Source organism: Lepisosteus oculatus, chromosome 5, assembly GCF_040954835.1.
Source record: "Lepisosteus oculatus isolate fLepOcu1 chromosome 5, fLepOcu1.hap2, whole genome shotgun sequence".
NCBI classification, from domain to species: Eukaryota; Metazoa; Chordata; class Actinopteri; order Semionotiformes; family Lepisosteidae; genus Lepisosteus; species Lepisosteus oculatus.
In genome coordinates, this window is record NC_090700.1 from 25,572,289 (window position 1) to 25,598,317 (window position 26,029).

The 26,029-nt window shown below is 39.5% G+C and overlaps 1 protein-coding gene across 1 annotated transcript in view; it reads right to left on the reverse strand.

Moving 5' to 3' along the window:
* Nucleotides 1-26,029, reverse strand: part of LOC107076776 (transmembrane serine protease 15) — a 135,582-nt gene that overhangs the window by 45,089 nt on the left and 64,464 nt on the right. The window contains exons 3-5 of the mRNA XM_015342102.2: nucleotides 23,145-23,295; nucleotides 22,640-22,784; nucleotides 22,259-22,348 (exon numbers count right to left, since the gene is read on the reverse strand). Of these exons, the coding sequence (XP_015197588.2) occupies nucleotides 22,259-22,348; nucleotides 22,640-22,784; nucleotides 23,145-23,295 (386 nt within the window). The remainder of the gene's footprint in view (nucleotides 1-22,258; nucleotides 22,349-22,639; nucleotides 22,785-23,144; nucleotides 23,296-26,029) is intronic.

Consider the following 26,029-nt stretch of genomic DNA (forward strand, 5'->3'; position numbering starts at 1 on the left):
TGATACAACGCCAGTGCTCATGGAGAGAAGCTGGAGCGAAGGAAACCAGAGAAGTTGGATGAGGAGGGAGGAGGTATGGAAATTATATGCGTAGTGGAGAGAATGTGATGCTGGATATTGTCGATCTTAGAACTAAAGAAATCTAAGAATGTGTTGCAAGGTTTTGATGAGGCAGTCTTTTGATGGTGGAGAAAAGATGTCTGGGGTTGTTTTGGTGATTTTCCATGATGTGAGAGAAGTAGGTGGATCTAGCAGACTCTGTAGTAACCTTATATTCAGACAAGTAATCTCTCCAAGCCTGATAATGCACATATAGGCCAGAAAGACACGACCTATGCTCAAGTTTGAGAGATGCTGCCTTCATGGATCGCAGATGGTCGTTTCCAGGGAGCAGGGTGAGAGAAGGAGATGGTTAGAGTTTTTAAAGGAGCAAAGGTGTCAAGGGTAGATAAAAGAGCAGTGTCAAGTAACTGTATTTTGTCCTTTAAAGAGTCAGAGGAAGAGAAACAAGATAAGGAGGACAGAACAGAATTTGCAAACCTTGTTGAAATTTACAGAGCGTGTGTGGAAAGTGTTAGAAACAGGTAATTCCAGATTGAAAAGAAGAGCTAAGTGGTCAGAGAGGCCTAGATCAAGGGGTGAGCAGTGGGAGACAAAAGAGTCACTTGAAATAATTAAACCTAAGGTGTGTCCTTTGTTATGTGTAGGGGTACAAACAAACTGAGTAAGATCAAAACATCCCAATAGAGAAAGGCAGTCTTTAGACAGACTGGAAGACCTTGAATCGATGATAGGTAGAACAAATGATAGGTAGAACTTGTGGAGCATTAGGTATTAGTGAAATGATTGCTTCATCTGTTTACACCTTGCATGTTTATAGCAGCTTAATATGGAATATTAATATGTAATTATTAAAGTGCAATTTTAGTAGCTGAGCTTAAAAATAACAAGCATAACAACTCTGAATGTCATAAAAATATAAATTTAGTATTTCATTCACTTACTATGGTTATTTTGGAAAAGTTTGACATGTTTGTTCTGACTATATTCAATGTTCGTACTTTAGAAAAAGCTATACTATTTTAATCTTTTCTATGAATACTTGCTATTGTTATTATAATAAAATTGCACTTTCTAAAATCTATTTAATAGGGAATATTAATATGTTATCATGTAACTAAAGAAATACTAAAAAATATAAATTTTAGGATCTAAAAATAATGTATTTATATAGCTTTAGTAGTACCGTATTCCAATTTCATAAACATCTGCATCAGTTTGTTTGGTTCATTCACTTTTGATTATTTTGGAAATAATTTGAAAAGTCTGTTTCAGCTACTGTATGTTACTGAGTTATAGTTTAGTACAGTGGAGTTAAGTGTGTTTCTATCACCCAGAAGGCCCCATGTTTCATATTTAACAAATAAAGACTCCTACTCTAAAAATAAAATAGTAAATAATATGTACACTATGTTAACATTTGTATTACTTTTATATAGTACTTTTATCCGAGTCTCAGGAAGGAGACTCGGAGACCTCTTCAGAGAACATGTTAGGGCTGTGAAGATTAAAGATTTCTCCAAGCCTATTGTTTCTCATTCCATCTCTGACAGCCATGATCACAGTAATCTCTCCTGTGTTCTCAAAGCTGGTTTTCCTAACTCCAACATCAGAAAGACTATAGAAACTTGTAATATATTTATATTTATACTTGTAAAAATGTTCTAATTTAAATGCACTATAGAAATTATAAGTATTAATATTAATAATGTTCTTGTCTGAGGGGGCTTTAGAGCAGTTTACAATCATTTTTATTTTCTTTGTGATGAAACTTTGAAGTGCAATGACAAATACAACCAATTGGAAATAAAATGACATTGACAATTGTAAATATATTATGATGTTTATATTGACATTGTTATTAATTTTATATATCCCTTTGTCTGAGCCCTATATAGCTTATATATCTGGGCCCTGTCCCTCAAATAACAATGACTACAGTTGTTACTACAGGTACCACTGACGTCAGTTGTAATGAAATGCTTTGAGAGGATTATGGTATCCATGCTGTGCTCAGAAGTGAACACTGTACTGGATCCATATCAGTTTGCATTTAAACACTGGAGGGGCACCGATAATGCAATCACCAGCATTATGCATCATGTTCTAAAACACCTAGAGGACCCCAATGCCTATGCTCGGATGCTGTTTGTGGACTTTATACGCTGCAGGCCCATCTATTGATAAGTTGGTTGAAGCAAACGTCCGTTAGCCATAACATTACAAGATGGTACCATTCACTATTCATTTTTAACAAATCGCACACAGTATGTCAGGGTCAACAAAACTCTTTTCAAGTCACAATCTATTAGCAAAGGTGCCCCTCAGGGATGTGTGAGCTCTCCAGTTTTGTTCACACTTTATACAAATGATTGTACAAGCAGTAGTCAAAGCAACTTAATTTTCAAATTCTCAGATGATACAGTTGTCCTTGGCTTAATGCACCTCATCTGCATACATGTCAGAAATCCAAAGATTTCTGCAATGGTGTGACAACAATAGCCTAAAAACAATAGAAATAGTTTAAGATTCCAGAACAGTTGGTGATCACTCACAGGTAGTTATCCACAACGAACTTATCACTCAGATTGATTCATATAAGTACTTACAGATGCAACCATTCAAAATGCACGGTTCAAACCCGTACCGCAAGCAACTACCCACAGACCAACGCGGCATACTGCGGTATGTGATTGGCTGGCCAAAATGACCGACAGGGGCACACATGGTGTTCACGGTAGTGAAAAGATATATTCATTTAATCTCTTTACTGTGCACATTTTAATCCGCTTAGTATTGAATATTTATATGGAATTTTACAACTAAAGGGAAAGTTTAGTAGCTGAGCATAAAATGAAGAGAAGCATAATGCATCTGAAGGTCATAAACAATATTAATTTAGGAACATAAACATATTATGTAAACTGTATACTGCTGGTATTGGAAGTTTAAAGAAAAAAGGTTTTTACGTGCTCCTTCTGACCATATTATTGTACGTTTATATACTGTGAAAATCGATCGTTTTAACCTTTTCTGCGAATACGCTCGTTATCGGTATAACTATATCCATGTACTGTTGCACAAACAGTAGTATAAGAGTTGGTGGTGGGATAGCTTAAGTGGCTGATTTATAACCCTGAGGTCATGTGTTCAAACCCAACTATTGCCATGAGTTTTCTTTTAACAAATATACATTTCTTTAAAAAACTAAAATAGCAAATATTATTGGCATTATATTGACCTTTTTTATATTTCTACACATCACAACATGTTTGTACTGTATGTACAGAGCGGTACCGCAGGGCGTAGGGTGCAAATCCACAAGAGCCGAAAACGCTACATAATTAATACAGTTATATCTTCCATGTCGCATTAAGAAGTTTAAAAGGAGGGGACACTTTACACTTTAACTCTTCAGTTCACTGAGCAATTTCACCAGAGCCTCACAACATTGTCCAACAATACTCTTCTTGTGTCTAATTTTTAGTTTAGCAGGATTCAAGTAGGATTTCTGATGAAAGGCAGTGACGTCAAGCAAGTCCAAATCAAAGTTTAACCCATTCAGAGCCTACATTACATTTTAGCGTTTCATTCTGAGCTGAAGACCTTCACACCTGAAGAAGGCTTCACAGCTGAAATGTTGTGTTTTCTCTCTTCTCTTTTCAGCATGGAATAAACCTTTTACTTGTTCCTTTGCAGACTACGTGGGCTGAAGTAGCGTTGTACAGTGATAACAGACGTGAGTAATGTCATCCCCATTAAACAATGTGCTTATTGTGCAAATCCTGCTAAACTAAAAGCATTCCAATGTATGTTGTGTTTGTACTTGCAAGAATAGCAATTACAAACATTAAAATCATACTTGCTTTATACTGTCCAACTGAGCAATCTTGCTTTTATAAAATATACTGACTTGTTTAATGTGTGTGATGCTGTAATAAAGTTTAAAATAATTAAAAGTCTAAACAGTATCAACTTGAATTCTTATCTCTATTAATATAACTATCAAGTGGTATTACATTGAAGAAAGATGTGAAGACGGGGATTGAATTTAATCCTTTCTGTAGGGGGTTTAGACTTCTAAGTCACAAGCTGGGGTTTATGGCAGGAAAGGGGGTTAACTGATAAGGATTGTAGATGCAAGCTAGGAACCCCCCTGGGTGTAATCTTAAACTGACCATTTGTCCAGAACATCGTAAACTGGCCAAATACCATGAACCCCCCTCTTTACCATCAGACCGAGTGATGTCAGAAACGGAGAAGAAGACACTATATAACCCAAAAGTTTGTAACAGTATGGGGAACAATACTTTGGTTTTGTTGTTTCTTGCGGGAAACAAGACTTCGGCTTTATTGTTCCTTGCATGCAATAAACTCATCTGTTTTGCTTCATCTCGGGATCAAGAACCTTATTGTTGTTTCTTGCGGGAAACAAGACTTCGGCTTTATTGTTCCTTGCATGCAATAAACTCATCTGTTTTGCTTCATCTCGGGATCAAGAACCTTATCGGGATCAAGAACCTTATTATAGATTTATAAATCTATAATAAAGATTTTTCTAATGTTTTCTAAAATGTATTTTAAAAATAAAAACGATTACAATCTTTGTTTAGCGATGGTATGAAAAATAAATCTAAATGGAGAGAAGGAGAGAAAGCTATGTTGAAAGTTGATTAAGATAATTAGAAGACAAAGATAACGATTTACGTTGCACTGTCAGATTGTGCAATCACAAATCAATGTGAACCAAGACCAGCCATATACAGTACAGTTTACATACAGTAATATGTTTATGTTCCTAACTTAATCTTTTATGAGCATGTGAAAGGCATGGTAAATTGGAGATTCACTTACTTTGTATGATTGGAAACGAAGGCGTTATCAGATAAACGAAATGCTTTGGTGTTACTTTTTGTCAATGAAAAAATTAAGTCTTCGTTTACAAAGACGGTTACAAAGAATGTGGACCAGGGTAATACTTTGAGTTCACAGCTTTTCCAAGGTCATTCATTTTTAATACTATTAGTGATATCTATGGTAAAGACTTGTATGCATAAAATATTTCTGCATAATTAAAATATTTATGATAAAGGTAGTAGGTTGTGTACTTTTGTCCAACTGAGCAATCTTGCTTTCATAAAATATACCAACTTTTTAATGTATAATGATTAAAATTCTATAATACACAGTTTAAATTCAAAAGTCTAAAGAGTATACGACTTAAATTCTTAATTGAATAAAGATTGTCCCTCAGCAGTGAGCTGGATTCGCAACTGGGTGTTTTCTGGTGACAGCTCAAATGCTGTACATGAGAGGTTACATTTTTTTAGCTCCACCTGGCGGTTTTACAAGGTGATTCTGGATACTATTAACATAATATAATTTGCATACGGCACAGTTATGACGTTATGACGTGTTTCATTGCAACATGCCCACCCTGTTGTACCGCAGCACACCCCACTCCTTTTGAATGGATGCATCTGTAGGTGTACACATAGACAGTAACCGTGGACCGTAGTTTACTCATGTTAAGAGTGTTTGCTCCAAAGTTCAGCAGCCCTTATATTTCCTGCGAAGACTAAGAGTTTTTGGGGTTCAACAGGAATTAATGCTACTCTTTTACCTTGCTGTAATCTAGAGTATTATCAGATAAGGTATTTCAGTGTGGGTTGGTAATATATCAGTTCATTTTAAATCACAAATTACCCGCCTCGTCCTGACAGCTTTGAAGGTCATGGGAGTGAAACAGCACCCCTCCCTGCAGACAATCTTTGAAAAATCCATAATCAAACAGGCAGGAATAATTATATCAGATCCTTCGCACAACCTCAACTCTGAATATCAACTTCTTCCTTCTGGAAAACATTTTAGGGTTCCCAAATGTAAGTCAAACAGATACAAGCATTCCTTTGTTTCACTATCCATTAATGCTGTCAACGCAAATGTCAATGATAAACACAATTTTGGCTCTTACAACCCACTTGAGTGCAATATGTTTTGTGATGTTGTAGCGGCGAGGCTTAATAATAAGACAGAATTAAGTGTTTCTGAGCTTTCCCAAATTAGGCCTCATTTCTCTGTTCATCTCTGTGGTACAGCCACAGAGAAACCATTCATGCAAGGTGATTTAAGGTCCAAGGACAGCTCCCAAAGGGGGATGCACTTAGCTAAGCCTGGCTATCATGATCAATGGTCACCCATTGGCGCCTATCTGTTTAGGGAGTGCGAGTTGGACATCTGGACTGCATTACTAAGTGTCAGGAGTAAGTGACTCATATCTCACCTTGATCAACCAATCAGGGACTGGTAGGGCCGAGTAACCCACGTGGGACTCTGATGCCCATGGAACTTTCAGCCAATCAATGAGCTGAAGTTCCTCCAGGTAAAAACAGGCAACACAGAGAGCCTGAGAGATTCAGATAGAGATTCGACAAGATTGAGATTCAGATTCAACAAGATTCAACAGGAGAATTCCAGGGCAGGACGGCCCAGGAGCAGAAGGCTCCCAAGGGCAGGACATTCTCACAGCGCGCCTCCTGACCATCCTGAGACTCAGCCTGGACAACCACGGAACGGCCAGTGTGTCCGAGTGCCAGAACTTTCCTTTGTTCTAAGAGTCTAGAGTGGAGGTTGCCAGAGAGTAACCAGCAGCAGGCCTCGTGAACAGGTCGGAACTGTGGACAGCTGATTTGCTATTCAGAACTAGCTCTTCATCATAAACGAACTAGTCCTCTTCCTGACTTGCTGGGACCCACAGTCATCTTTTCTCCTGTGCACAAACTTTGCTAGTTAAAGGCAATACTAACTAGCCGGTCAGTGAGCATCAGCAGCGCACCGTCGCAAGCCGCACAGCACAGCCTGGCACGGAGCCAGAGAGCGCGGATTGGACAGCAACAGCCTGCAACTGTTTCTTTGTGCCCGCAGGAGATCTGAATCCCCAAAGATTGGATGAGTATTCAACTTCAATGCATTACAGCTCGAGAATTCAATTGTTATCCCAACCAGTTGATATCAATTTAATTCCTAAGAGTTATGTACTTGTTTGAGTATCTAATGTAGAAGTTGTAACCAAGTTCACTTTACGAAACGGTCTTAATGAATGATATACTGAACGTATGTCCTCTTGATATGTGTAACACTTTGTAACTGATTGAATATATATCTTTTGTATTCTGATAACCCTCTCGATAAGATCTGTTAGGTTTATATGCATATTCTATGTATTAATAAATGTATCCTCGTGTATTAGTACCTGTGTGTGTGCGTTGTTTGAGTTATATCGCATGGTTGGATTCTAAAGCCACCAAAAGAATCAACTTTGTGATTTACTGCTACAATTAAAAATTGTCTCAGTAAATGCCCAAACCCTACAGAACTGGTGCCTTCAGAGAGCCACTATGACTACATTTATTTGGCGTCCCTGAACCGGTTTTCTCTACATTTATTTGGCGTCCCTGGGTGGGCGTGGCAAGACTGAAATGAGTCAACCAAGCGGAATAATTCAATATAAAACGCCGCGGGTTTCATACACGACAATACAGTGTGCTGAAAGCCGAAAGAAAAAGTTCCCCTTGCTCTTTAAGCAGTGCTTGATTGTTTTGTGATCTTTTGCAATCTACCGGGTTGATTGCATACTTGATCTTGTGGTTTTCTGTGGTAAAACTGTGATTTCGTACTTAAAAGTAATACTCTTTAAGTTTAACGATGGTTGCTAAAAGGTCTGAATTCGAGTCGCTATTAAGCACTCTCTCTAGCAGCGACAAGTCTGACCACGATCTCTTCCATATCTCCGTCAGCGGAGAAGCTAGAAGAATAAATCTCCATTCTCTGAGAGAGCTAGCGAAGGACATAGAGAGATTTGACCCCGCAGTGTCAGAGAATAATATCGAGAGTTATATTCAGGACCTCAGGTATAACCTGCAGTACCTGCCAAACGCCACAGAACAGGAGAAAGTGTTTCTGGTTAGAAAAACTACCAGCAGAGCTGTACATGAGTGGATGGCTAGGCAGATGAAAGAAGTCTGTAATGATTTTGAGCAGCTTTGTCAAGCACTTATCGAAGAATACAGTGCGTTTATTGACCCGACTGCTGCGATAGCCGCCGCTCTTAACATTAAGCACGAGAGAGCAGAGTCCCCTCGCGAATATTACGAGAGACTTAGACGAACTTATTTTGCAGGGCGAAATGATGAGGGTTGCGAAGAGAACACACATTTCAAGGGTTTATTCATTGCGAATCTCCACCCGTCAGTCAGAAAGATGATCTTAATGCATACAGATGCACAGACCATGAAAATGACTGATATCAAGAGATTCGTGCAGAAAGCCTGGGAGTATGATGTCCAAAGTCGCTCTGAGCAAAAAGTTGCTAAAGCGACTGCGTTCGCCGTCAGAGCCAGCAGGGTTAACTCCCTCCTGCTCGAAGGAGCACAGGCTCCTGAGCTGGCTAAGCCCTGTTCCAAAGCACTCACACAGGACCGCACCCAGCGTCCTAAGTGCCATGAGAACACCGGGGGAGGGAAAGGGCTAGATAAAACTGAACAAAAGGATTCAGTAGCCGCCCGCCTGGCCAGGCTTGAACAAGCTTTATTAGGACAGGGACAACCGCTCCCCAAGGCTGCCGGAAGCGTGAATGAGCTGATACTCTCCAATGGAGGAGGCGGAGACCCGCCCCCTCTCCCTCCCTCAGTCTATCTGATTGAGCGGAATAGTTCCTGCCTGGATGAGGTCAGCCACTCCCAAGCGAGTGCTGACTCCACCCCTGAAGTCACAGAGCAGGCAGTAAAACAGAGAGGAAAAGCAGGAAGCTTTTACCTCAAGGCTGCCATGGGTGATGTCTTACCCAGTGAGACACTGATTGACACTGAGGTTGAGAGGTGTTTGATGTCACACGGCAAGCTCAAACGGGTAGAAAAGGAAAAGGGCATGCGACTCAGAGAGGAACCTTTGGTGAATCACCAGAAAGGCAAGGTGTGGAAACAGGTCAAGGCTCCTAAGCCTTCTGTACAGAAGGAAAGGGGGGCCAAGAGGCAGACTGTGCTCACACAGTGCCCACCGAACACAGAAGCCTATGCGGAGATTCCTTCTGTTCCCTCTGGACAAGAAATAAAAATATTTCCTTGTTCCCCGTATATACAGGGAAGTTGTGTCCCGGCTGAGGTCACAACAGCCTCCCTGCCACAGGAGCGCTGCTCCGAGCAGCCGCCTGATCCACCAGGTAAAGCACACACCTTTTACATCCCTAAAGAGGAGCAGATCTCCCCACCTGGCGATGAAAAGGAGCTTTCCCTGTACACCCTGGCACCCAAGAGGGGTCAGGACCACCACCCTGCAGTGGTGGAAGGGATCCAGATGGCAGGAGAGCAGGTTGGTGATGTAGCCCTCACCCTTAGCCCTGAGAGGTCCTCTATTAGTGAGGATCTGCTTGAGCAGCTGTCGCAGGGCCACCGCCAGGTGCCCCTGGTGCAACATTCACAGGTTAGACAGGAGGTCCAGCTGGACGCTGAGACTACTGCGCTGTGGACACACCTGTTCCCAGATGCCGATTCCCTCTGCTTTGACCCAGGGAACCTGCAGTCAGGTAACATTATTTCTCACAACTACCAGGTAGTGAGTGAGACTGACCTGATTGTTCCTGCCTCAACGGCAGGGTTGCCAACACACCCAGTCCCCCAGAAGGGACAGGGAATGAAAGCCGAGCCGGTTTTCTTACAGCCACCAGCTCAGTCTGTCAGTCTGAGTCTGACCAACAGTGGTTCAGCCAGACTGGAGCTGGATGGTAAAGTCACCCGCCTGCCAGTGCAGGACATCGCAAAGAGAGGTGTCAGAATCCCCGCCTGCACTGACATGGGCCTGGTGAGTGATAGTGAGTTCAAAGACAGTGAACTAGCTATCCCAGTGCTGGGGCAGCTCCCTGAACCCCTAGCGAGGGAAAGGGGGAGCGAGCAGGTGTCCTACACCCAAGCCCAGCGAACGATTGTAAACATGCCGATAGAAGGATTCCTCAATCAGGAAGTGTGCAGGGTGGACCTGAACAGTGGGAATGGGATAACAATCCCAGATCACTCAGGTGCTCCAGATGACCACTCAGCCAAGGGTCAGGCATGCTCCACCGCTGCACCGCCCCCTGCAGGGTTCCTAGAGCACAGGCATGAACAAATCGAAAAAGCAGATGCCCTGGAAAAGGAGGAGCAGCATCAGCCGCTGCGTCAGATCTCCCCAGATTTCCAGGATGTTGGTGCCCAAGATGCCACAGGGCATACTGAGAAAGACACCATGTACACGCTGTGCCAGCTTAGAAAGGCAACAGTCACTCAGAAGGAGATGACTGGGATCAGCCGCCCGAAAATACTTTTGGGAGGACTGATTGCTGCCGCCACTGTTGTACGTTTGCTTTTTCTGGTAGGTTTGTGTGCTACTGGCACTCTCACCCTGACTGCCCCAAGAAGGCAGGGGTCAGAGATGCCAGAGGGTAGTGACAGACTGTATCGACAGCAGCAAAAGTTGGAAAGCTTAGGGAAAACCCTACAGGCAATTTCCTATGCAACAGGGTTAAATCTTATTCCCCAACCAGTGGACATGATTGTTGGTGTTATACAGTGGGTTTATGCTTGTGTGCAACAGGCCAGAATGTTGACACAAGACCTGTTAAGGGAGTTTAGTGCCACTGTAGCCAGTCTAACCACGGCACAAATCCCAACCCACTTGATTCCACTCTTCTCAGTAGAGGAGCATGTGACTTTAACCTCATCGTTCATAGCTCACCCAGAAGGCAATCCAAGATTGAATTTGGTTCCAAATCTTGAGATGGGTATGGCTACCAAAGCTATCCATTGGCTGTGTCTAAACAATTCACCAATGAAGGGGGTAAAGCTACTGACGAGCAGAGGGAGGTTAATGAACCCCATGAAGAGCAGGTGGGAAGTAAATGGCTGGTCAGCACACCACATTTAACTGACACTATGACTTGTGACGGGCAAGATACAGCTACCGCAATGCAGCTACCTAATCAAACAGTTTCCCTGCAAGTTCCCGAGGAGGCCATAGTACAGCATGGTAACTTAACATTGTACGGTCTGGAACCAGACAATAAGACCAAACTTGAGGTCTAAGATGCCTTCAGGTGCCACACTATTCAATTGGATAGAAATCCAAGAAACAGTAAGCCCTGAAGAGGTACAGGTAGTTAGTTTGCTTTAATGGAACAAACCTCCAAACCACCCTAGCAGATACCCAACACAGGTGTTGTGGTTTATCGGGGGCTGGGAACAGGAACTGTTGTTATTGTAACACTACTGCCAGGTAGCTGGATCATGACTGACAGTGTACTCTGAATGATGTACTCTCACATCAAGATGTACTCTGGGTAGCATGAATGAGTCAAAGGTAGCATTTTAAAAAGAAAGGAAGTGACTTCTCCCCAAATATCTACCACAGAGGTATCAGATATTGACAGTGAACTTCCTGATGTGTAATTCCTAGACTTAGATAATGTCTCCTACCATGTTTATACATACTCCAGATGTTATTCATCCTGTTTGTACCCAATGCTGGTTCCGGTATGAATTCTCGAGGAGTAATGTGGACATTTAAGGTTAATGTTCTAATGGCAAGGGACATCACTTAACTCTGTTTTGTTTTGAAGGCAACAATGCCTCGGGACCTCGTGGCCTTCAAAAAGGGGGGATATGTAGCGGCGAGGCTTAATAATAAGACAGAATTAAGTGTTTCTGAGCTTTCCCAAATTAGGCCTCATTTCTCTGTTCATCTCTGTGGTACAGCCACAGAGAAACCATTCATGCAAGGTGATTTAAGGTCCAAGGACAGCTCCCAAAGGGGGATGCACTTAGCTAAGCCTGGCTATCATGATCAATGGTCACCCATTGGCGCCTATCTGTTTAGGGAGTGCGAGTTGGACATCTGGACTGCATTACTAAGTGTCAGGAGTAAGTGACTCATATCTCACCTTGATCAACCAATCAGGGACTGGTAGGGCCGAGTAACCCACGTGGGACTCTGATGCCCATGGAACTTTCAGCCAATCAATGAGCTGAAGTTCCTCCAGGTAAAAACAGGCAACACAGAGAGCCTGAGAGATTCAGATAGAGATTCGACAAGATTGAGATTCAGATTCAACAAGATTCAACAGGAGAATTCCAGGGCAGGACGGCCCAGGAGCAGAAGGCTCCCAAGGGCAGGACATTCTCACAGCGCGCCTCCTGACCATCCTGAGACTCAGCCTGGACAACCACGGAACGGCCAGTGTGTCCGAGTGCCAGAACTTTCCTTTGTTCTAAGAGTCTAGAGTGGAGGTTGCCAGAGAGTAACCAGCAGCAGGCCTCGTGAACAGGTCGGAACTGTGGACAGCTGATTTGCTATTCAGAACTAGCTCTTCATCATAAACGAACTGGTCCTCTTCCTGACTTGCTGGGACCCACAGTCATCTTTTCTCCTGTGCACAAACTTTGCTAGTTAAAGGCAATACTAACTAGCCGGTCAGTGAGCATCAGCAGCGCACCGTCGCAAGCCGCACAGCACAGCCTGGCACGGAGCCAGAGAGCGCGGATTGGACAGCAACAGCCTGCAACTGTTTCTTTGTGCCCGCAGGAGATCTGAATCCCCAAAGATTGGATGAGTATTCAACTTCAATGCATTACAGCTCGAGAATTCAATTGTTATCCCAACCAGTTGATATCAATTTAATTCCTAAGAGTTATGTACTTGTTTGAGTATCTAATGTAGAAGTTGTAACCAAGTTCACTTTACGAAACGGTCTTAATGAATGATATACTGAACGTATGTCCTCTTGATATGTGTAACACTTTGTAACTGATTGAATATATATCTTTTGTATTCTGATAACCCTCTCGATAAGATCTGTTAGGTTTATATGCATATTCTATGTATTAATAAATGTATCCTCGTGTATTAGTACCTGTGTGTGTGCGTTGTTTGAGTTATATCGCATGGTTGGATTCTAAAGCCACCAAAAGAATCAACTTTGTGATTTACTGCTACAATTAAAAATTGTCTCAGTAAATGCCCAAACCCTACAGAACTGGTGCCTTCAGAGAGCCACTATGACTACATTTATTTGGCGTCCCTGAACCGGTTTTCTCTACAATGTGTTATAAATGCTGCATGTTGTTATATGTTATACTGTACATGTGCAATAGAAAGATGTGCAATTTTTTTTTTTAGTTTTTGTAATGGTATAATGTGCAATGTTTTTCTTCTCATTTTTTTTGCATTCTATTTAAATGTACAGGAGTGCTGGGTGTCCATCAAAAAAATTCCCCAGGGGACAATAAAAATCTTATCTTATATCACAGTATATTATATATTCACTTTACATTCATCATCACTTAAGTTTACTGAGGAGTATCAGATATCAGGAGAACCCCCTCCACACACACACACCCATACCCCGCTCCCGGACAGACATAGCAAGTAAGATCCAATCTTTTCAAAGGGTGCTATAAACTTGCCACAAATAAAATATTAAAAAAAACTTTTTTTTGTCATGATTAGGAGAACAAATTGTCAAGTTTCACTCTTTTGTGTAACTATCATGACATTTCCAAAATATGAAGCTTCTTGATTTTTGAAGTATTAACTGTCAATACGTTTCTTGGCATCATTAACAATATCGGTTTGTGGATGTATATATAGAGATGCAACCATTCAAAATGCACGGTAAAACTCCATTCTGCGCAAAATATCTGTGGAATAGAGCTGAATACTGCAGTATGTGATTGGCTGGCCAAAATGACCAACAGGTGGCACATGGGGCGGAGCGGTGGCTCTGTAGCTAAGGATCTGCGCCTGTGACCGGAAGGTTGCCAGTTCAAATCCCGCGGCCGGCTCTTAACCCCAACTGCTCCAGGTGCCGTACAATGGCAGACCCTGTGCTCTGACCCCAAGCTTCTCTCCCTGTCTCTGTGTCTGTGTCTCCCTGGAGAAAAAAGCTGGGGTATGCAAAAAGATGCATTCCTAATGCAAGAAATTGTATAGGGCTAATAAAGAAACATTATATATTGTGGTACAATGTTTGTTAGTGAAAAGATTGGTTCATTAAATCTCTTTACTGTGCATGTTTAAATCTGCTTAATATTGAATATTAATAGGGAATTTTACAAATAAATAGCTGACCATAAAAATTAGAAGAGCATAATGTCTCTGAACATATTAATTTAGGAATATAGATATATTATTAAACTGTATATGGGTGGTAGTGGTAGTTAAAAAAATACACAAAAATATTCAACTTTCTTTATAAACATTTTACGCATCAAAGTCTTTCATTTGGTTACTTACTGTGGTTGTTTAAAAAAAGTGTTTACGTGTTCCTTCTGACTATAGTAATTATACACTTCATAAAAAATTATGTTTTAACCCTTTCTATGAATAATTGTGCTTGTTATCACAGTAAAAAAACATTCTTTTTAGAATTTGATTAATAGGGAATATAATATGGAATTGCATATCTAAAGAAATTAATAACGATATTTAAGGATTTATTTATTTTCATATAGCTCAAAGTATTCCTGTAGTCCACTTTTTTTGTAAAATCTGCATCAATTTGACTCGTTCACCCGTTATTACTTTTAGAACATTTTGTCTGCCTTTTCAGCTATTGCTTAAGTTTTTAAGCGGTGTGTTGGTGTAATGGCTTTGGTGTGTGATCGGGGGTTCAAACCCAGCTCCCTGCATGAGCTTTCCTTAACATACAAATTTCTTTGAAAAACTAAATATTATGTACACTATATTGATTTTTTTGGGTATTTCTCAATATCACAACATGTTTGAAGTTAAGTGATTTATTAATAACTGTATTTTAAAATTGTATTTTGTTCAAGGTATTTGTCACTGTTTTCACAATCTTCAATTTATTAAATGCCTATGTTTTTAGAAAGGGTGTTCTAGACCTCTGTTTTATTTCTGAAACTTCCTCTGTATTTCCTGTTTTAACACAGATAAGAATAATCTACATAACTAAACTTTTCAGAGGCAAAAAGATGTTCTGTGCTCAATAGCTCTTTAACCACAGTATGCACTATGTTACATTTTTATGCATCAGTCGAAGCAGTCTGAAGGCTGTCAAAATCATAAAAAATGTTACCAAATAGTATTCGTGAAACTGTTACCCATCCTGGATAAAACGGTTAGAAAATAGTGGATTTACACTTGTAAAAAACGTTCCAATTTTAATGCGATACAGAAGATATTATTAATAATATATTACCTTGGACAGTCTGTAAGCTGAAGATTTATAGAGGAGACACATAGAGTCATTTCTTTTCTTCTTGGAATGAACCTACTACAGTATATAACATGGCAGCCACTTTATGTAATGCAGCTCAGTACTTCTCACAAAGGCTAGGAGTGTTACACTCCGCTGTGTTTGTTATGTAGAATAGACAGTTCTGCTTGGGGGATTGGAATTAATTTTCAGTGGCATGCTCTGTTGTCATTGTTGCTCTTTAACATAAGGCAACCAGCAATCAAATGTCCTGTTTGCTCTTAACACTTGTTTTTACGTACTTTTAAAACTTGAACAAAGACATGCCACATGCACTGTATATGCGATGTGGTATAGTTTTAAAGCCACTACAGTATAGCTTTTGGGAAATACATTTATGTGTCCACCCCCAGTAAATTTCAAAAGTCACAAAATTACGAAACAGAAGAGCGGCATAACGGTCGGCTTTGGCTTTCCTATCTGTGCCGATGCACTGCACATACAATCTCTCCTCCTTCTCTTGACTGATGGGCAAAAGTTGGATATCTGGGAGAAATGTACGTCGCATTGGCATCTGTAAATTCTGTTGTGGCACAGAGCCTTCAAACCACAGGCATTTTAAAGATTTTAATTATTGAAAATGTTCACAGCTTTTATTTAAATATCTAGTACCTGGTTGCATTTTTAGAAACCTTAGTTTGAATAAAGCGGAACCCATGTGTAACCGAGCACATAATACGAAAGGCATTAGGTTACATTTACATTTAATAAACATGTAACATAATATTGTATGGCATGATGGGAAACTGATTCTTTCAATTTTAAAGAAAATCAAAAATAAGAAACAACAACGTGTGCCTTCCTGAATTAGACATTGCATGACTTTAAAATCTATAAAAAATGGGTTTAGATAGCTAAAAACACTTTTTATGCACAGAAAACGTGATTTTTCTTCCATGCGATCAGCTTAGAGTCTTTTTGTAAGCTGTAAGTTCTTTTTACTTTTTTAATAAAACATTTTAAACACTTTAATTTTGTAAACTCAGCACGCATTCGCATTCCATACATACATAAAATCAATTTTTCTACACAAAATAGCACATTTACTGTAAAGACTGGTCTACAGCTTCAATTAAAAAAAAAACATTTAGAAAGGTTTCATCTATACAAATAACACAGACTATTCTCGATTGTTTTTTTCTTAGTTCAATATTTTATTTACATCTAAATAAGAAAGTCAGGTGTTAGCATAAACTATTAGTAATCAATAATATTAAAATTCACAATGTCATAATTTATTGCACTTCTTCCACATGTTGTAAAAACATTAATTTACGAGATTTTCTTCAAATATATGTTGAATCTGACTATCAGAAAATAAGTAAAATACAAACTTATAAAGTAAAAAAAATGAAGGTAAAATATAATTTGAAATTAAGACAGGATACACTTTTTTTCTGTGTCTCCTCGTACTCTTTCTCTCACCTCACTATTGAGAATAACCTTTGGCTTTCTCTTGTGCGCGTTTCTATTATCAACATGATTTATGGGTACCCCGCCTTTTTTTTTCTCTGGCTTCGACTTCGTCTTGCGTTTTGGATTTGGATACTCTCGACCTGACTCTTCTGATATCCGACCTAGCTCCCCTACAAGGACTATGACTTCTGCCTTTCGCCCTTGGGATTTGGACGCCAAACACCTAGCTGCCTACAGTCTCAGTGCCGTATAGGGTCCAACCTGGTACTCTTAAACGTCACCTGTGACAATCTCAGCTTATTCTTGTTCGTATAACAAGAACATTGGCATCTAGTAGGTGTACATTATTAAGCAACAGAGAGACTGACTGGCTCAATTGAAAGTGTAACCTGTCTGTCTTCCATGTTATAGTGCGGTTTCAACATATGAATAAGCTGCTCTCCGATTACTGGCAATTGTAAAAATAACCCTTCTTCCCTCCTTTGTTTAACTTAAAGAATTCCGCGAAGAAATCCTTAATCACAAAACCATCACTTAATTTATCCAGATACGCAGATTCACGATGGAGCCAACAACAAGCTATAACAGTGGGCTATTTTTATGTATTCACTATGTAAGAAACAAACCGAAAGTAATGCTCTGATCTCGCTTTGAACCATTGGGTGCAGCACGTTACATTACAGTGCTTTGTTTTTTACCACCACAAGGACAATACAAGTTTTTTTTAAAGAAATGGATGTCAAAATGTTTCTGAAATGTCCACTTGTGATATTTTAGCTGCTTAGTTACACAATTCCATATTAATATAACTATCAAGTGATATTAAATATGTACAACTATTTTTTACAATTACAGCAAGTGGTGTTCTAACTATATATTCTTAGAAAAGGATAAAACGTTATAACTTGAATAACATGAAGTACAGTCCATAAACTTTATAATATTAGAACAAGCACGTTAAAACCAGAACCCACTGTAAATTACCAAGTTAAAGACTTTGACGCGTAAAATATTTATGAAGAGGGTAGAATACTGTTGGGTACGTTTTCATATTTAGCTATCACTACCATCTATGGTGCATACATTAGTTTACTGTATTACAGTATTACATTACAGTACTTCAGGTAAGTAGCTGCGTCAGCATGCGTAGACTGCAAAGGAACAAGTAATAGGTTTATTCCCTGCTGAAAAGAAAAGAAAGAAAACACAACATTTTGGCTGTGGAGCCTTCTTTGGGTGTGATAAAGACAGAGCAGACAGCAAAGATTAAATAGCATAGGAGAACAAAAGTTGGGAGAGTGGAGGAGGCAGGATCAGGGGAGAGGCAGAGATGCCTCCCAGGTGGTGCGAATTGGGGAGAGGTGAATAGAGGGGTGAAGTCAAAACCTGCATGTGAATAGACAAGATTAAACAATCTGTCGTTTAGAGAAGGGGGAAGACGTGAACCTAGTTTCAGGATTATTTTTATTTCTGATGTCTTTCTGCTATGGGAGTTAAGAAAACCTTCTTTGAGAACGCAGACGGATAGATCAGTGTGCTCATTGTCGTCTGAGGTGAAATGAGAAACTATGAGCTTGGAGAAATCTTCAGTCTTCAAAGCCCTAACGTTCTCTGAAGCGGTCTCCAAGTCTCCTTCCTGTTTCCCCAACATAGATAGCTGGGCATTTCCCGCAAGAGATACAGTAAATGAGGTTGCTGGAGGTACAAGAGGTCACCTGTGTGATCCGGAATTGTTCTGAGGGGCTTTGATTGAGTGTGGTGTTAGATATGTACTTGGAGGTGATGCAGCGAGCTCTGTTTCAGGGAAAAGCACCCGGTGTGGATTATTGTTGAGGGTGGTCAAGAGAGCTGTGAACAAGAAGGTTATGTAGATTAGGTGTTCAGCATTATAACATGGTGGGGCGGTCAGAAAAGAGGGCCTCGGTGGAGGGATCAGCCTATAAGATGGAAATGTTGTCATTAATCGTCCTGGGGATAGAAAGTATGTTAGGGTGGAAGGGAAGCACCAAAGGAATGCGGTTGTTATGCCGGGGGTTCCTGATCAAATGAATGGTCTGGGGGCTGTTTTTGGCTCAGATGAGGGCCCTGTCAATAACATGGGTGGGGTATCCTCTGTTGATGAAAAAGGTGTGTACTTTGAGTGCTTGATTCTTGGAATCCATGTCATCACTGTCCCCACAGTGGAAGGAACTGTGAAAAAGGGAGAGAGTTTTTACTGTGTTTGGGGTGAAATGAGCTGTACAGGAGATAGCTGTGTGAATCCGTGGGTTTGTAATAGACTGAAGTAGACAGTCGGGGATGGTTAATGGATAGGTTTATGTCTAGAAACTGAAGAGTAGTGGAAGATATGTTAACTAGATATTTGAGGGATGGGTGGAAGTTGGTAAAGTGATTCAGGAAGTGCTCTAACTTGTCATTAGAACCTCATAACCACCTCCTATTCCATTACAGATGTCATCATTATAATATAATTCCTAAAGGATTTAGCCTAAAATTTAATACTTTTTCCTTTGACTCTGACACCACCCAGAGTAACACTCAGAGACTTCTACAACAATTTTCCCAGAAACTAATGCTTTCTACCATTTTCTCCCTCTAACAACAGATTACCCTTTCTGACAACAACATCAAAGAAACTAAGGAATTTTTACGGCTAACAGCTCATCAGATCCCTCCTCTCGAAACTCTACCAGTTCCTCACTTCAGAGGACAAAAAACTAAATCGTCTTCTACAGTAAAAAACCATCAACACCCCTACTACTTCCACCATTCCTAACCTTGTTATTACTATACCCTCTGATCTTTCCCTTTTACAGGACAAGCGATCTCTTCTCGACAAAGGCCTCAGTTTTGTACCAGTCCCCAGGAAGCTGGACATCCCCCAAACCCAAGTCAACCTCAATCGCTTTCACTGCAGGATTCATCTTAGAATCCACTAATTGATGCCATTAACAATATTAATCCCAAACAGAGCTGTTGGACTCCACCCCTCTGGCCATGTTGCATATATTCATATATGAAAGTTTACAGGACTACTTCGACTTCAGAGTATGTTTGGTGATATATTATGTCACTTTGACTAAAATCATCAACAAACTAGATAAATTATTAGAAGTGATAGTTTAATGATTAAGGAACTTGAACACAAAACAAAAAACACTGTTATTACACTCTATTCTTTGCCTGATCTAGTGATCTGGCTTCCATTACCAAGATATAGCTCCTTATTTTTTGGTGAGATAAGGTCACTCCCCTAAAACGGCCCAGGAGAACTGAGACATTCATTAGTTCTCTGTGTGTACTTTGTTGTTCTATTGAAAGCAGCTGAGTTGAAAGGGTTCAAATTTAGGATGCAATCTGTGTGAAGTTTGCATGTTCTTCCTTTGTTCACATGGGTTTCCTGTGGGTACTCCGATTTCCTCTTTAGACATGTCCAAAGACATATTTTTTCCAAGGTTTTTTTTTCTGGGAAAATTGAATGAGTTGTGTGTGTGTATAAATTATTATAAGACCTTGTAAAACTTGTAAAAAGTAACATTTATTAATAGTACATTCTTTTTCTGATCTTAAGTAAAACGTTTATTTTAAGTCAGTGGATGTCAGAATTTCTCGGGCCTCCATCCTCACTGTCTTCTGTTACTTCCTACTTTGTCTAAATATAAAATTAAAGTGACTTTGTGGTCTAGTCCCAAGCAAAATAAATAAACATAACACACAATGCTGCTTTTGACTTACTTGTGCCTTCTAAAAAATAAATATTAACAAACTTGTATATTACATAGCACCTTTGAAAGTTGTTTGTCAGCATGTGTAGGCTGCAAAGGAACAGATAAATGTTCATTATATTCTGAAATGAAAAGAAACACAATGTTTTGGCTGTGGAGCTTTCTTCGGGTGTGTGAGGTGGTTTGAAAGTCTAGTCTTGGAACAGGCCCCTGTGAAGAGACATAATGCTTTTTTGGTGAGAGAGGGGCAAGGAGACCAGAGGGGAGGAGAGGAAATGTTTATGAGGTGGAATACCCTACCATAACCAGCTAAATAATATACTGTATTTATACTAAAAAAATAATATTGATATATGATATTCTGCTATCAAAATATAACTTTAGATTTAGATTCCATATTGTTTTTTTCATATTAAGTACATTTTAAAAAGTATTACATATTTGTTGCAGGCAGCTAATGTTTTCACCAACATCTAATGCGCCACAAGTGCCAACTATTGATAATCTTTGGCAAAACACATTGTGGTATAGTGAAGCAAAGCACAGCTAATCTACCACAGCAATGAGTGCTGCCACATGCTCTGAATGGTTCCATCTGTACATGTGATAACATAAGACTTTACCATGGCTTGGGTGTGTACAAAACATCACCGTGACCCAAATGCGATTGCAAAATCTCCAAGGCCCAGATTTGTCATCATAATATATTGTTATGGCTCAAGTGCATTTGGTCAATTGTCTGATCCACATTACACAGAGCTGTTTACTTCTTAAACCCAAATTGCCAGCAGTCATATCACCCTGCAGCTCACAACTGGCAGCCCACAGAAGCTAAGTAGGTGTAAGCCTGGTCAATACCTGAATGGGAGACCTCCTGGGAAAAACTAAGGTTGCTGCTGGAAGAGGTGGGGCCAGCAGGAGTTGCTCACCCTGCGGTCTATGTGGGTCCTAATGCCCCAGTATGGTGATGGGGACACTATACTATAAAAAGGCGCCGTCCTTTGGATGAGATGTAAAACGGAGGTCCTGACTGTGGTCATTAAAAATCCCAGGGTGTTTCTTGAAATGAGTAGGGGTGTAACACTGCCATTCTCACCAAATTTCCCATTGGCCGTTACCAATCATGGCCTCCTAATAAACCCCGTCTATGAATTGGCCGAATTACCCACTAATGGCTGGTGTGTGGTGAGCATTCTGGCGAACTATGGCTGCCATCACACCATCCATGCTGCACATTGGTGGTGGAGAGGAGTCCTCATTACCTGTAAAGTGCTCTGAGTGGTTTCCAGAAAAGCGTTATATAAGTGTAAGCGATTAATAAAATCAGATACAGGTCAAGTTATCAAGTGAATGAGCCCCAATTCAACTTCAACAAGTAAACTTTAACAAATACAGATACTCATTTGTTTTGTTTGTAGCCAAGCTGTTTCTTTCTTATTTCATATTATCTGTCCTAAATGAATTCCCTTTTAGTTTACAGTATATATAAAATCCTGCCACAGTAATTAAACATGATTTATTTCCCCTGTCCAAGCTTCATATGAAAAATGTTTTTTTCTGAGAAGGCACAAAAAAAAGGATTGCAGAAATATTTATGCAAATATTAATCCTCAGTACTCAATAAGGGTAACAACTAAAAGTTAGAGACACTCAGCCACTCCTAAATTTTGGGATGATCACCTTGTAAATAGTTAAATGATAAGTGAGAAAAGTGAAGTTATGGTGCATGCACACATAGATTCATCATGTTACTTACAAAATGCGCTGTTGATATAATTGTGAGGATAGTTGGGAGAACTGAAAGTAGAATTTGGTTCCCATAGTTCAAAAGGTCCACCACAGTCAGCTGGTGACAAGGAAAAATATCTCTCATCAAGCATGTTGATATCAGGACATTCTTAGATACTGCATTGATAATTTACAATTATTACAGAAGAATGATGTGGCACATTAAGTCAATACTACTTTTATAATAGGTAAACATTTCTGTTTACAAATAAAGTCTTAGCTTTAGGTTCCTCATTATAAGATAGTTAATGTATGATTGTTGGCCATTAAGATTGGTTTTGTTAATACTTAATTGAAATTGAACAAATGACTAGAAACATGAACACAACAGTCTGAAAGTGTGACATACTGGGTTGGGAAGGAGAGGTAGCAAGTGGCATGACTGGTGTCGGTTCTGGGTGGACACCATCGATACATGGACCAATTGTCAGCCCGATGTCATCCAAGGCTATGTCATTCCAAAGGCCAGACATCTTCTGGGCTTCAAACACAACCTAAGAAGAGTTGTAAAAGTAGGACTACATGCTCAATGCCCTCCAGAGAGTGGGGCTTTTGTAGACTGAATTGCCTCTATAACAGACATTTAAGAGATTTCCTGGTTGTCAGTTTTTCACTTTTATCGTGTCATTTTTTACCAGCACATACCATTTTAGGTGTCAGAGGTGAAGAATAAAATGCCTTTTCAAAATTAAGATTAGGCTTAACTTTACCCATGATAGTTATGGGGAGGAAGTTTGACAGAAAACCAATCAATAAAAATTGGAATGCTGAACAAAAACAAACAAAAATGTACTGATCCTACCTGTATTGTGGATTGGTTTGACACAAACATCTGTAGATAGTAAGGTACTAACCATCAAATCAGTAGTGTCATTAAGCGTAACCTGTCCATAGTTCCAATTATCCCCGTAGTTTCCTTCTTTCTCAAAAATAGTTTTCAGCGTATCCTGTGTCTTAGAGGTGTAAACTCTAAGCCGGAAGACATATTTGCCATACATGTGATACCTAGAAGAGTAAAAAAATATTTATTTCATACTGCTGTATGTGACAAGGTGCCTGGACAGTAACTATACCTCTCAATATTTCTTAATTTAAGAAAAGAGCATATGCATTATTCCTAGTCTCCCTGGGGCCCTACAGCCATCTCTTATCTTATCAACTGAGGCTGCCACAATGGTCAGAGGCCAGATGGCCAGGCATATTTTTAATAAGATCTATAAAGGACCTTACTCGATCCTTAAAGGATCGAGTCACAGATTGTAGCTCTGTGAAGTTGCCCCCCCTACAGACAGCACAAATGATGAAACCCACCTCATTCATTAGTGCTACGTTTGTGCCAGTTTGTGCAGTTGAAAGTAGCTTTTGTGCTGCTTTCATTTTAGAGATATAGCGCCTTGTTTTTTTGGGGTCGTGATGTCACTCAGCCCCCCTACAATGTCCGAGGTGAACCGGACTGGTCTCAATCGTTATGGCTGCATTTTGAAGTTGCGCTATGAACTACCTGGGTCAACTTAGAGCATAGTGCCCCCTTTAAAAAATCCTGGTTCTGTTTCACATTTATGATTTTTTCACATATAAAAAAATATATAAAAATATATAAAAAACAATGGTCTTGTGATACAGGAAGTTGCTAATCCTAACTTTTAATAACTTTTTTTAAAATAGGTGACTCAAAAGATGGATTGAATCTTTAAACAGCCCTTGATTTACATATTAATTTACAAACGACACAATGAGAAACCGATTACTTCTTCAAATTTTTAAAAAGGCTTTAAAAAGCTAGCTTTAAAAAGCTATAAAATACTGAGATGTGCTAGTTAAAGCCTCTTTGTAAGAACATGCAGTTGCTTGCTAATGTCCACCTATTAAGGCTACACCTGCAACTCTTCTGATTAAGGTATGATATTGGTGACAATTAAATTTTTCCTGTACACAAATGCACAGAAGATACTGGTATTAAAAGCAAAATCAACCGCCACCCCCAACCCAGGCACAAAATTGAGAAACAAAATTGCAGATTTGTTACTCTCGCACCAGTAACAGAGTTCTTGAACTCGGCAGACGGGTTCACTGTACAGATGCAGCCATTTAAAATGCACAGTAAAAACCCATACCACTGGCAACTACGTGTGTGCCACTGTGGCGTACTGCTTTATGTGATTGGCTGGCCAAAATGACCGACATTTTAATCCGCTTAGTATTTAATATTTATATGAAATTTTACCACTAAAGAGGATTTTTAGTAGTTGAGCATAAAAAGAAGAGGAGCATACAACATATTATGTAATCTGTATATTGCTGGTATTGGTATTTTAAAGATAAAATACACACTAGTATTCCATTTCTCTCTAAACATTTTAAGCATTAAAGTCTTACATGTGGTTATTTCGGAAACGTTTTTACATGCTCCTTCTGACCATATAACTGTACCTTTATATACTTTGTGAAAAGTGATCGTTTTAATCTTTTCTGCGATCCAGCTATCACCATGAGTTTTCTTTTAACAAACATTTCTTTGAAAAACTAAAACACCAATAGCAAAATAGCAATATTATGGATACTGTTTTGACTTTTTTATATTTCTAAATATCACAACATGTTCGAATCTAAGGCATTTATTAATAACAACGAATAGTTTCAAACTGCTACTGATATTATTATCAATAATATGTGAAAAAAGTGAATCCTGTTTTTTTATGGTCTGTAGCTCAAATCCTGCTTAACTAAAAATTAGACACAACGATATTAATTCAAAGATCTAAATATATTTAACGCATGCGCCTGACATTAGAGGGTGTGTCTGCTCACCTGCACGGTGACGTCACCGTCTTTCCCTCTGAATAGCTACAGTAGCAGGAACCTGTACTGTGTGGATCCCTTTAGATCTCCCTTCAGATTTAAAAGGTTATTAATGATATCTTCAGTGTCACATTAACATTGGAATGTTTTTCCAAGTGTAAAAAGAGGCAATACGCAACGTGTCTCCTTCATACATTTTCAGCTTACAGACCATACAAGATCATTTTTTATGAATAATGTCTTCCGTATCGCATTAAAATTGGAACGCTTTTCACAGGTGTAAATCAATCTATTTTCTAACCGCTTTATGCAGGACAGGTAACAGTTTCACAACTCACCCTCCCCCCTGCCTGTCTGACTCTTTTTTTAACCCTTCTGTGCCAGGTTAGCAGCGGATAAGATATTTTTTCAAGAAAGATCTGATGATGAGGAAGAAAAATCACCCATTCTTTAATGCACAAAAAGTGGTTATTAACTATCGAAAACTGTTTTTATTGCTTTTAAAGTCATGCAATTTCTAAGTTAAGCAGGAACACATCATTACATCTCTTTTTTTTATTAAAAAATTCGATTGCCCAGCCTAATGGGGCGTTTAAAATATTGTGGCATTATTATATAGGATGGACACAGTGACTCAGGCACACTTTTTCATATATAAGATATAATGATGTGTTCCTGCTTAGACATTGCACGACTTTAAAAGCTATAAAAACAGGTTTCGATAGTTAATAACCACTTTTTGCGATTTAAAACAAAATGGGGGAACGGGGACTCTCTGTCTCTTATTATCAACACTAGTCCAATTGTGGCTCTTTTGGTTTTATGGAGGGCTTCCCAGATACTGTAGTTGGGCATTCAGGTAGATTGCCAGGCGAAATAAAAACAGGTTTCAATAGTTAATAACCACTTTTTATGCGCAAAACATGGGTGATTTTTCCTT